General features: G+C 35.8%; 1 protein-coding gene across 1 annotated transcript in view; it reads left to right on the forward strand.

Annotated features, from left to right (window-relative positions):
• LOC139149980 (ribosomal protein S6 kinase alpha-5-like) overlaps positions 1-14,255 on the forward strand; it is a 96,585-nt gene that overhangs the window by 71,379 nt on the left and 10,951 nt on the right. Inside the window, exons 7-14 of the mRNA XM_070722097.1 lie at positions 652-802; positions 5,858-6,022; positions 7,117-7,242; positions 8,549-8,625; positions 9,041-9,185; positions 9,609-9,779; positions 10,467-10,679; positions 13,915-14,071. Coding sequence (XP_070578198.1) covers positions 652-802; positions 5,858-6,022; positions 7,117-7,242; positions 8,549-8,625; positions 9,041-9,185; positions 9,609-9,779; positions 10,467-10,679; positions 13,915-14,071 — 1,205 coding nt within the window. The remainder of the gene's footprint in view (positions 1-651; positions 803-5,857; positions 6,023-7,116; positions 7,243-8,548; positions 8,626-9,040; positions 9,186-9,608; positions 9,780-10,466; positions 10,680-13,914; positions 14,072-14,255) is intronic.

The following is a 14,255-nucleotide window of genomic DNA, read 5'->3' on the forward strand; positions in this document are numbered from 1 at the left end:
AGAGGAAGTGCTAACCAAACACACAAATCAATCTTGTCCATTTTTAGCAACTCAGTCTTACCATGCAAATTGTAAAAAGTGTATTGATAATTTGAAGGTTGCAAGTTGAAAGAAAATGAATTGTAGAAAGTAATTTCGATAAAGCCATACTTCATTTACGTATGTGTATGGCTCAAATGTGCTCATTTCATACTATTGTAAAACTCACAGCATTGTAATACAGTGGTAGTCACTCTCATTACCACCATTAAACATCAGGTGTATCATAATCTGTAAAGTAACTCTCTTTCCACTGCTTGTTCTTATTTGCTTCACAGACGAATTCTGAAGAGCAGTCCGCCAATGCTTGCAATGTTCTCCACGGAAGTCAAGGACTTCATTCAACTCAGTCTTACCATGCAAATTGTAAAAAGCGTATTGATAATTTGAAGGTTGCAAGTTGAAAGAAAATGAATTGTAGAAAGTAATTTCGATAAAGCCATACTTCATTTACGTATGTGTATGGCTCAAATGTGCTCATTTCATACTATTGTAAAACTCACAGCATTGTAATACAGTGGTAGTCACTCTCATTACCACCATTAAACATCAGGTGTATCATAATCTGTAAAGTAACTCTCTTTCCACTGCTTGTTCTTATTTGCTTCACAGACGAATTCTGAAGAGCAGTCCGCCAATGCTTGCAATGTTCTCCACGGAAGTCAAAGACTTCATTCTGAAGCTATTGCAGAAAGATCCCAAGAAAAGATTAGGTTCAGGGCCAAGTGGTGCTGATGAGATCAAAAAACATCCATTCTTCAAGGTAAGTATATTGAAGAAAGCCGCTTCTCAATTTAGTGTACAGATTGAATTTGAGGAGAGGGGGTTCTTTAAGCAAGATTTGTATTCTACAATTACCATCATTATTTCAAAAAATCTTGATTTTTTTAAAAATAGGATGTTAATAGTCATTTATGTATATCAAAAATGTTTCAGTTTCTGAGACGTGTTTGGTTAGATTCAATTTCAGAGTTGCAAAAGTACTCAATAATTTAGGATGTGTTGCTCAACTCTGGTACCAAGTTGTGTATGTACAAGCAAAAAATTGAAGGCACCACTCATATTTAACAGACTTGGGAAGGATGTGTCATCTCTTGTCTTTAATACCAAACTTCTCAATATCCATCCCCAGCTTCCATCGCCCTAGCCAAATTGCCAAAGGAACATCTCCCAAGGTAGCCTCATTTGTGCATCCAAAACTTGAAATTTTAATTGTTAATATCAGGTCAACCTTAAAACTACTAATATTTCGACATATATTGTGTGCCACTTTTCTTCAAGAAACACTTCACAATGGAACTTATTATCTAGTATTCTGATCGTTTGGGTCGCAACTCGCTAAGGCTGTGTGTGTTTTGTTAGAGTTCCTCTGCCTTGTATCAATACAGATTGTCCGTCAGTAACCTGTGAATTATCTTTTCCAGTTTATTTAGCAGACTTTTTGTGGTTTAGTACAGAGTTACATATTTCATTTTCCAGAAGAAAGCATTTCTTTGATACATGTTTTGATTTTGATGAAATATACATGTATATTTATTAGAATATGTATTGTAAGACCTAAAGAAAGAATTCTAATTCTGTTTGAGTGACCAATGACATCAAGCCATAAATACAGTCTAGTCTCTGTACAGTTGCAATGATGCTGTCAAACACTGCATACAGTCAGTTATCACAAATGGATAATAAAACAAGGGATATAATTCAAAATGTCCATGTGTGTGGTACATTCATGTATCAGAGAGTTGGCAGAAATATGATATGAGTGACTAGGTATAGGATAAAGCCTGAGTACGGGGGCTCTTCTGGTATATAAAGTCCAACCCAACGATAAAATGGACATTTTATCGTAGGGTTGGACTTTATATACCAGAAGAGCTCGAGTACGAGGGTTTTATCTGACTTAAAAACTATCGCCCCTAACCAATATAGATATATTTTCGTTTTCAATGTGTTTACGTCAACCGTCCCCTTTGTCAATGTAACATTTTTAGGATATGAATTACAACTTTTATTCGTGAAATAGCCTTCCAATGTAATGGAACATCCTATAAATGCCCTGGGGCACATTAGTTTATGTTTGTACCTCCGCAGATTTTGTGTTGCAGCTGGTTTCCGCTGTGTTACCAAATTTGAATATTAAAACGTACCAGATGTCTACAGAATATGACATGTTCACTTTTGATTGGACAGTACTTTACTACGGCGCTGTCATTCGTTTCTGGAATTTGGTGACCAAGGCTTTACGAGAAAATAAAACACCCTGAATTGAGCACTCTGATTGGTCAATCAACAGTAGATAGTTTTTAATCTATCATATTAATTAGTTTAGAATTACAGAAGGTTTCTGCTATAAAATACCAGTATTATAGAGTAAATAGATATTGTGTATACATACCATGCTTCACGGGATTAGAGTACCAAGATTCTATTAATCCATAGCTCATACTTTTGTGAGATTCTATTAATCCATAGCTCATACTTTTGTGAGCTCCTAGTCTTTCCCCCATCGTCTGTAGTGAAGTATTTTAATATTTCCACTGTTTCACATATTTATTTGCAACCTTTTTTTCAACCTGGACATCTAAATGCCTATACGGTACACCACATACTGATATAAATGCATTCAGAGGGGGATAGACAGATGGATGAAACATAAAATAGCATTATGGAGTATCAATGTAATCATACTTTGTTTGTCGATATAATCTTCAAAATTTTTTGCAATTTTCTTTTCAGTTTAATCGTTGCAGGGCTGTTTGTTCCTCATCCAATTTTCATGTTATCATGGCTGATGTTATACAGCTAGTCGAAAAGATGTGCCCACCAAATTGAATCATTTCCTTTCATGATTAATTATCATAATAAAATTGTATTTGTTTAATTTTCTCTAAATATTAGACAGCCATGAAGAGAATATTAAATCTTTCACTTTCCACTGGTACATTATGAACTAAATGACAAATATTTTCTACAGAGCTTAGCTTGTACTGTAATATTTCAGTACGTAGTAAAATAAACCAAGATCAGCAAATGTAGTTAGTTGAGCTCTGTTGTATCCAACAGAGGGATATGTTGCTGCCAACAGTGATCAAGATCTCCCAGGAGATTGAGTGTTTACTGAGATATTGTATGTACTGGGAAAGAAAACCGTTGGAAGGTAGGATAGAAAATGGGATTAAGTATCCTGAGATGGCACGATTAAAGCTGAGTAACGACAAGGGAGTTGTGATTGTCAAGGCACTACTAGTCACTCAGAAAGGACATTAACTGACAGCCCTGTGTGAGGGTCAAAGGTTATGCCAAATGAAAAACCCTCATTTTTTTTTCATGAATCAAAGTGTCGACGGCTTCAGTTTGCTTTGTTACAAAATCAAGGGCCTCCTAAAAGTTTGTCACCGTCGGAGAATGCTGAGTTGGCCTCGTCAGTGAAACTCTCAAAGTGGCAATAACAATACCAATCAACTGTGATTTAAATATCAACTGTTAGCATTAGAGTGTTGTCTTTGAAAGTACACACTCATAAAAAAAAACTTGCATCTTCAAGTTTGAGTGGGTGATGTTGTTTTTCTTGCCGGTTTAATTAGACAGGCAATACGCAAGGCAGCTATGTAGAGGCCAGCCAATAATGCTGCACCTATAGGGTGAAGTTGAAATGAAAGATGGCTAATTCTCCCAGGACCATGTGTCCCCTATTGACAGTCTGATGAGTTCCATTCACCGGACTGTGTTCCATTAAACGCGTTTACAGGCGGTAACTGTTCATTAGCCGTTTTGTATTACACAGTGTACTGCTTGTCATGGTGCTGTGACACTTCTGAAAATCTATCATGTTCTACTAGGGAGTCAGCCAAGTCAAACCTCTCTCATCATGCAAGCCACTGTTAAAGATACAGACATTCAAAGGCCCTAGAGTAGTGTTTTTCAAAAGGACGTATGACATTTATAGGTTGCATGCCCCCAACCAGCGATACTCGGGTGGCTGACCCTCCTTCAGGGTCATTCTCTACTGTCTTTATGTTTTGCAGCAAAAGAGAAAAATCAACGAATCATGACAGGTCTGTGAAAGGGCTAATGTCTTTTTGATACCTGCAGCTGTGGTTTTTTTCAGTTTACTTTAACAGGATAACTAAAACAGTCATCAGCAATCCCCTGGTAAAGTCAGGTATCCTATATTCCCTAAATGGAAAAGTGTCATATATTGTACACCTAAAGCTATGCATTTTAAGCCATTCGTTTATGATGTAGGATTTTGAATTACGTTCGGAGCAGTAACACTGTTGCAGTATATTTTCTTGCAGCTGAAGAAATAAATTCATAAATTAAGCTGCACATGTTTCAGTAATCCTTCAGTGATTTGGACAACTGCTGCAAAATTTATGGCATCTTTGATTTAATTAACATAGAATTATAAATATTTGATTGAGGCATAGATCTATACACACAAGCTGGCCTGTGAAGTGGTATGGCCCGTGAAAAAGGGTTGTCAGTATCAAATGACCTCAGCTGTACGCTTTTAATGACTGTGGTAATGATCATCAACAGATTATAAAACAACAAATCAGCTTACTAATTCTGCAATGCTGGAAACAAAGGAAGGAACGGAAATTGCTTCAGATGTATTCTCTCATGTACAGATGTTATTTTCTTTATTACCCTTTCTTAGTCGGTCAATCCTCAGATGAGAAAATCAATATGATTACGTGATCACACAGGTTATTGATAGAGCGTCCCAAAAGCTTTCTCTGACCTTGTGTCTGCACTGATCCCAACAGTTTACATGGATGGTTGTGTTTATTCAATTTGTCACCAATGAAATACATTGTCACACTCTAAGTATTGATGGAATCATGGTTATGTGCTACCTTAGCAGCAACTGAAAAGAAAGAATTATCGTGTTATCAAAATGAAATGAAATGCCAAAGATTGTCAGAAATTACATAGAGAATACAAGATGTGTAATGCTGCATATTAACATATACGTATGCATTTATATGTGAATAATTGAAAAACAGAAAATAATAAATATCAACGAAAATAAATTCTGTTTAAGTTCTGCTGGTATCAATTATGATAAGTATTGGAAAGCTGCATTTGAGAGAATGTTACATTCAAAAAGTTATCTAGCACCCAGTCACAGGGCACCTACTCTGCACCGGCATTATTTGACCTTTTCCCTTCTATGTGCCTTTGCCCTTGCAGGCCATTCAGTCTATTGAGTTGAACTGAATGATTTCAATAGGACTGTAATGTGGAAGGGCAAGTCTCTCTGGACTTGACCGTTTCCAGTTCCGGAGACCCCACAGTGCTATTTCAGCCATTTCCATGAAATGCTCATTAAATCAGATTTAAACAATCCGTGCATAGAATTTGTGTGACATAACATGTATTTAAAACTTGGTATGAAATGATTGATAATATCCATCTGACTATCATGGTAATTGAAATTTTAAGCAACAAGGATGCCCTTTTCAATCTATCAATCAATCAATCAAATGGATTTCTATAGTTCCAAACTCCAAAACGCGGTTCTCTCTTCTGGAGAGAACTATTGTGATTTTCTTACAAGGAGGCTCAACAAATAAAAGACAATTACTTTCCAAAGTCCTGTTGAATAAGTAAGTTCCAATGATTAAGAAAGATATGACACCTGCAAGAGCCATGTTTTCTTCAAGTTCTGAAAATATTTCTACAGAAACTGGTAATTGCAATGCAAAAAATGGAAAGCTTTTGGGGGACTTGTTGATGGCTTTCTTTCCAAGGAAGACACCTGTCCTTTGGCGTCCTTATATCTTACCTATTGTCATTTTATACCTCACAGAGTATAGACTGGGATGACCTAGCTGCCAGGAAAGTGCCCCCTCCGTTCAAGCCAAGAATCAATGGAGAGATGGACACAAGTAATTTTGCTGAGGAATTCACTAACATGATACCAGCTGATTCCCCTGCAGCTGTACCCAAAACAGCCGATGGTAGACTGTTTAAGGTATGGCAACAATACCCATGACCACTTGGATACTGAAATCACTATTTCCAAATGATTTTGCACAAATTTAATTTCTATTCTACTTTTAAATTGAAATTAGCCTACTGTTATCATAGTGAATGTTTTACACCTGAATTCAGTGTCTCAAAATTAGCATAACCATTTCACCACCATGGATTTGCCCAAACGTATTGTTATCAATGTTGATTGTTGACCTGTTTGTAGGAAATTTGTAGTGAACAGGTTAACCTTTGACTACTTCAATGCAAGAAGTTTCCGATAGCAGGATGAACCCTGAGTGCCGGAAAATTCCGGTGAGATCCTGTAAGTGTTCACAGTATGTTTGGCACAGCAGTTTTACAGGAGTTAAAGGATTTCTGCCACCTCACTGTATTTACATTGACAAATCATTGAGGGGTCAAACAATTGAAAAAAATATGCATCATAAAGTAGTACCGGTACTTCTTATATTTCATGAGTATTAAAGCAAGCATGCCATAGATGCAATATATTGATATGTGTAAATCTACTGTGACCAGGATACCTTCATGTACTGGGCAATGTCTTGTCTTTGTTTTCTGTCATTGTTATTAAACCTGCTCACGTCACTTCCCTGGAACAGTTGACCACAAGTTTGTCATTTGTTAATGCAATGACTTCATGAAAGCTGCATGATGCAAACTGCACACCAGTGTAAAATGATTCAAATGATTTCAGGACGGTCTGTAAAAGTTCTTTCAAGAAGCTTAATTAAAAATCCGGCAATAGCATGCAACATTGATTTATCAACTATTGTCCAGAGGGTGCATTGCAGAGTGAAGATACTGACGTTTTATTGAACCTGTTTCCAACATCATACTGAATTTAAAGAGCCTGCTGTGAAAAGGTCTTTTAACTACATGTATGGGATGTTGCAATGCTCTATTTGTACGCCCCAACTCAAATCATATTTCAAGACAACTTCTACTGGATGTCGTTTACAGCTGCAATGAATTAGCCAAGATCAAATCTGATATACATTATCCATAGGGAAGAGAGTGTTCCAACATCCTAGGTTATTTGCTAATTCCTGACCTACTTTCCCATTCACACAGGGCTATTCGTATGTAGCGCCATCAATCCTATTTAATGACAATGCAATAACTCGTGATCCTTTGCAACCTGACCAGGATACAGGCAAACCAACAGGCTTCCAGCTATTTAAAATTGCAAAGACTAAGGTACGTTGTAATCAGTCTCTAGTCTCTTTATATTCATGTCTAATGCAGCAGGATGTTGTATTTCTTCTTCCATGGCTGCATGATCATTTTCTAAAAACAGGCTTTTGTCCGGCAGTGCAGTATAGTAAACTTTAATGGAATTTGTAACCATTTGATTTGGATTATCGTTAAGGATTCATTCCAGCACAGTAGCCTATCATCATATAATGACATGAACATTCCACAGAAAGTATGAACTGAGATACATTTGGCAATATTCTACAAAAATATCTAAGTTTTTGCCCTGATGACCCCATTACTGTAAAATCTGGCAATTATTTTGTGTAGTTAAACTGGTTCAGATTACAACTTGGAGGGGAGAACTTAATGGGATTTGTATATCGCAGGGAGTACTTTATCATAGTGTAGTACAGCAGCTCTGAATAAAGGCAGATATATTTATCATTCATTGTATTTAGTGCATCTTGCTTTCAAAAGGCATGTGAAATAAGTTCAGAGTATTCACACCCTCTAACATGCCTATGGTCTTAGTGTCAATATTTCATAAAATGTCAACAGTATTTTGAATGTTGCGTCGTTTATGAATCAACTTTCTCAGAATGATTTATTCGTAAGTAGGTAATTGCTGTTCATTTTAATAATGAATTGCTGTCTATTATGGCAGTCTTTATACCAAAAAAGAAGTAGTTGTCCGTCGTTGTTATTCCAAGGAAATTTTGTCAGGCAAACATGATATTATACGAGGACCATAAAAGGGAGAAAGAGTTGTTTTTAAATTACTTTCTGTATGTGAAGCATTGTAATTTATTGGACACTTGGGGTAGCCAATGTTATCTCATGTTCTATTCAATTTCTTTAGATTGCAAATGACATTTTAATAACAGTTAGGATATCTTTCTTTGGGAGTGTGAGTTTGAGCATTACTAGTAAATCTTATGTTAAATTACATTCAGACATACTGATGTGAGTCTTGCCTACATTGTTTACTCTCATCTGTCCGTCACTGCCTACCATAACAGAATACTTGTATGGCTAGGGGTGGTATCAAGATGGCTTCTCTCATCTCTCTTTTACGGCTTGGCATAACAATATACTTGTGTGGCTACTGATGCTGTCAAGGTGGCTTCTTCATAAAGAGTATTGATCAAAGAATGCTGTTTGTTTATGTTTTGTGATTTTGTCGTAAACTGATTGGTGTAAGTGTCCGCAAAGTTGGTCATGAATTGTGACCAAATTTGTGTGTATCTGAGAAAAAAAAGACACACTGTATCATAAAAATTCTTCTGTTATGTTCTCATTTGTTTAGGATTCCCTTTTTAGCAAACACTATGAACTTGACCTCAGGTCAGAAATGCTCGGAGATGGAAGTTTCTCAATTTGTAGGTAAGGACAGCGGCCAGTTCTGCCAAACTTTATTTTTCTTGCAATATTTTACATTGAACTGTCCAAATTTCTCTTCTCTTTAAAATGCCTGATGTATACAAAGATTTTCAGGTTGTTTTGTTTGAAGATATTACAATTCATACATGGCTAGCAGTCTATTACTCATCTATTTTGCAATGTCCCATACTTTGAAATGTGATTCCCATATGATGACAATTTGATTCCTTATCACCGATCTGTGTTGATTATATGAAACATGTTTTCTGGAATGATGTGGAGAGCAGAGCATGGAACATGTGCAGGCAATGAGTTAGAAAGCATGTAATATTGGAATGTGTGGACTTGTTCAGTGACCATCTGAATCGCAGCATTTCTACGCAATTCACACGAACTGTTCACATGTATGGTGTTGCAGGAGGTGTGTCCACAGGAAAACTGGAAGTGCATATGCTGTGAAGATAGTCAGTCGTAGGATAGACTGCACCAGGGAAATACAGTGTCTTAAACAGTGCCAAGGACATTCAAATATCATATCATTAGCAGACGTATTTCATGACGAAGTAAGTGTGGCTTTTTTCCATTTCATAGTTTCATTTATAGATTGATGTGTCATTTGTATTGAACGTAAAGGAGAACAGAATAAAATCTTGACGATTGTAACATTCTCAAATATTTAAAATTTTTGCAAATTTTGCTCATAATAACAAGATGTTGTGAATTTATTTATATGATAGGAAGTCCATCGGATATGTGTAGAAGTATGTCAAAATACTTTATATGTATTGCAGGCTATTGCAATCACTGGATGATGTAATCTTTCATGGATAAATAAAAAGAATTAATGTAAACTCACACTACTGGTTGTGTTATTCTACTTATGGCTACTGTCTTTTTGTCGTTGGTGCTCTTCCATTACATCCAGCCGTAAATTTACAGCCATTGTTGATGATTGTCATTGTCTCCTTTTGTCTTTTATTCAATAGCTTCATCACTATATAGTATTGGAATTATGCACGGGAGGGGAGTTACTGGACAGACTGAAGAAGAAGAAACATTTTGATGAGATAGAGGCCAGTAGAATCATGAAGAAATTAGTATCAGCAGTCAAGCACATGCATGATAGGGGAGTTGTACATAGAGATTTGAAACCAGAGGTACATGTATGCTTCAGCCATTCTTTTATTCAACTACCATCTGATAGATCAGTGACAGAGTTCTATTCAGGACACTTACATGTATCAAAAACACACATCAGATACACTGATGTTCGTCTTGGTGCGTGTGTACTCTCATTATAAATGTTGACTTTAAAATAGGAGAGTTTAAGAATTTTGTGAGTAAAACTGCCACTGAAAGGAAAAATTTGTGATGTTCTGTGTTTTACTATATGTGCTCAATCAGAACTTCCACAACAGTGATTTCATGTTGGGTATCCTCTCTAGGTAAGTTTGAGTTCCTTTCCAAAGCATGAACAGTACCGGTATACTGGGGACATACTGAAATGCCAACTAAAAGGATGAAATCTGACAATACCTATTTATGTGGGTTTTTTTATTTGATTGGAGATGGTGCATTAGAAACCATTTCAAACTTTCCAGCAGGGGGTTGTGCAAATTTTGCTGTGGTCATGTAGAGACCAACAGGCTGTTTTAATTTACATTCTATCCATTAAACTTTGCAGAATGCAAGACAAAACTAAAAACTAATTGTATATTACTGACAGAGCTGCATAAGTGATCTGATAGAATGTATATTAAGTGCAAAAAAAAGTGATAGGTATGTTTATAATACCCCAATTCCATCTGTGTCATATTCTCTTTGTTTATTCATCTCTCCAATAGAATCTCTTGTTCAAGGACAAGTCAGATGACACAGAACTGAAGATAGTAGACTTTGGTTTTGCAAGGACAAAGCCAGACAACAACCAGCCCTTAACAACGCCATGTTTTACACTACACTATGCAGCACCAGAAGTATTACGACAAACATCTGTGCAACAACACGAATCAGGTTACGATGAAGCATGTGATCTCTGGAGCTTAGGTGTTATTCTTGTAAGTACAAACATCAGTCCAAATTTTCTCTTTTATTTCTTTTTGTTGGGAGTTCAAGACTTTTTTGAGATAGAATTTGGCAGCTATAAGGTGAGAGTATGGAAATTAGCATGTCTGTTTTATTAATATTGTGTCTGAGTTGTCTGTTGGTTTTGTGAATTGAAATTTGAACAGACACACTTGGGACTCAGCATGTAGATTGCTTTGTAAAGATGTAATGCATGCTAAATTAATTTTGGCATGGTATACAAGGAGGAAAAGATTTATGCAAAATTGACTTTCAGTAATTTTCACTGCATCGTGAACGTTTTTTGAATACATCAAAGAATTTAGCTCTGCCCTGCATGGGAGTCGTCGTCACAAATTTTCACTCAGGATTGAATGCATACTGGACTCAAAAACAATTTTTTCATCAAAATGATCATAGCCAGAAGAATTTACAATTCAATATTGCACACAACGACTTTTATCAATTTCATTTTTCACACGCTGCCAAGTGAAAATGTGAGGAGATGATGCAAAACAAAATTTTTTTTTTGCGTAATCTTATGTTTCAATTCAATTTTTTTATGTACATAATGTTAAAATTGAAGTTTTACTGAAAAAGTTAATCAATTTCAGAATATGGGTGAAATAACCATGGGATGTTAAAGTTCAGAATCGCAGCTTACGAAAAGTATGTGGTATGATATGCAGGGGTTTCCTTGTGGCGTCTATGACTAATACGGCTTTGAAAAAACTGGTGTATCTATTATGCAGTGCCACCTTAAGTCATATCATAAGAATTTAAAGGAAATACATGTTTGAAGATAATATATCTGAACTTGATAGAGAAGTCATAAAGTTGCCTTACATTCTAATGTACGGTATGCCTTTGAGGCTGAAGCCGGAGTATTTCTCTGTTTTCTGAAAAAACATACTAAACTCTTTCAAAGCCAGTGTACATTAAATGATGGCCATGAAGGCAAGAGTAAACATCTGTTTGCCTGCAGCACTGCCAGTCATTTCCTAAAATTGGCTTCCCCTGAGGGGAGACTGTTTAGGAAATTAACCATCTTGTGAGTGACTCACAGGCTCAAGGGAAAACTGAGCTTATGCTGTTACGCAAATACTGCCTATTAATATCTGTTCTATAACACACGATCTCATTCATCTCCCGCAATACACTGAGAAATTTCTCTTCTATGTTACTGAGCAACACAGACATTTTGGTTTTTGTTTTGCAGTGATTCAAATGACCATTATATATTTGCAAATCAAAATACGTGGCAGCTTCTTTGCAATTTTAGACAAATGACGGAAAGAAAATGTTCAAAAACCATTCAGGAAAGCTTAAGGGACAACATATTAGAATTCATGCTTTAACACTTTCTCTTTTTTAGCTCCGCTGTCGCGACGCGGAGCTTATCAAATAGGTTGATTTTCCGTCGTCGTCCGTCGTCGTCGTCCGTCGTTGTCCGTCAACAATTGCCTTGTCCTCTGAAACCGCAAGTCGATTGCTTTGAAATTTTATGTGCAGTTCACTTGGGGTGACCTCACTTGAATTTGTTCAAATCGTGGTGAAATTTGTATATTTGTATTTTGGGGCATTTTTTGGTGTTTTTGGTAAAAAAATTTTCTTCTCTGAAACCGCTTGTCTGATTGCCTTGAAATTTGATATGCAGTTTATTTAGAGTGACTCCAGTCAGATTTGTTCAAATCGAGGTGAAATTTGCATATTTGTATTTTTAAGGCAATTTTTGTCATTTTTGGTAAAAAGATCTTTAAAAATCTTCTTCTTCAAAACTACCAGTCAGATAGCTTTGATATTTGGTACATATGTCCCTAGGGATGATCTTTTTCAGATTTGTTCAGATTGTGGAGAAATATGCAAATTTGCATTTTTAAGGCAATTTTTGCCATTTTGGTCAAAAATGTATACCTCAAAAAGTACTGGTCTGATATTTTTGAAATTTGGTATACAAGTTTCTATAGATGCACTTAGTAAAATGTATTGAATTTCTGATGAAATCTGTAATTTTGCATTTTTGGGGCAATTTTTGCCATTTTTGGTCAAAAATGTGTATTTCCAAATTACTCATCTGATAGCTTTGCAATTTGGTATACAGGTTCCTACAGATCACCTTAATAATATTTATTGAAATTATGATGAAATCTGCAATTTTGAATTTTTGGGGCAATTTTTGCCATTTTTGGTCAAAAAATGTGTATTTCCAAAACTACTCATCTGATAGCTTTGAAATTTGGTATACAGGTTTCTCTAGATAAACTAAATGATATTTATTGAAATAATGATGAAATCTTGAATTTTGAATTTTTGGGCAATTTTTTCCATTTTTGGTCAAAAAATGTGTTTCTCAAAAAATACTGGTCTAACAGCTTTGAAATTTGGTATACAGGTTTCTATAGATGAACTAAATTTGATCTTTTGAAATTATGATGAAATCTGCAATTTTTATTTTTGGGGGCAATTGTTGCCATTTTTGGTCAGAAAATTTTGTTCTCAAAAAACTACTCATCAGATAGCTTTGGTTGACATGTTCTTAGGGATGATCCGCTGTGATCTATTCAAAGTATGATGAAATCTTCAATTGTGTATTTTTGCAGCTATTTTTGCCACTTTTTTCTGGCCACTGCATTAAGCTATCAAAGATTTCCACCTCCTTCACCAACATGTGTTAAAAATAGTTATTCTCTATAAAACACAGCGGAGCTATATTGGCCGCTAGGTCGCTTGTTTTTAAAATTCAAATGATCTATTTTTCTCATCAGCAATAGAACTTCATGAGGCCATTTAAAGAAAATTCTTTGTTTGCCGTTGTTAGATTTTTGAAAAACCTACCAGCCAGCCAGGGAAAAAACAAAGACAGACAAAAAACACAAATGCATTGGTTTCCTTTGGAAAAATAATATTTGTATTTGTAATAGTGTTAACATTGTGTTTGTTTTCTTAATTTTCTCTGAAAACCTACCAGCAGGCGGACAGCAAGCAAAGAATTTTATTTGAAGCGCCTTAAATGCATCCCACATTATCAAAATTAACAAATCATAAGACTGTGAGGTTTGTTGCAATTGAAAAAAAACCCCAAACTGATATTGCTTTCAACACCCAATGAATGGAAAACATTTCCATAGATAATGCAATTCATACACTACAACTATGATTAGAATCCATCTAGAGTGTCAGAAAATTGATTTTGCTTTATCGTTTTTCTTTCCTCCTGCAATTCCACAGTATACCATGTTGTCAGGGAATGTACCATTTCTGAAGAGCAGGAGGGGTGCCAACGACAGCGCATCAGACATTATGCAAAGAATCAAAGAAGGAGACTTCACCCTGAAGGGAGAAGGCTGGCACAATGTATCACAACAAGCCAAGAATCTTATTCAAGGTATGGTAGACTTTTCCACCTGACTCCCAAAGGTTGTGGAAGACAGGAATCTTTTCAATGCAAAAAAACTCATGTAGTACAGTACTCTTATATTTTTGACAACCTTCCCATGATTCTTGTCTTTCTTTAACAGAGTTGAGTTTTCATATCTTTGATGGCACTGTATCTGTAGCATCTCTAGTAG

The sequence above is a fragment of the Ptychodera flava genome, chromosome 14 (assembly GCF_041260155.1).
Source record: "Ptychodera flava strain L36383 chromosome 14, AS_Pfla_20210202, whole genome shotgun sequence".
Lineage (NCBI taxonomy): Eukaryota > Metazoa > Hemichordata > Enteropneusta > Ptychoderidae > Ptychodera > Ptychodera flava.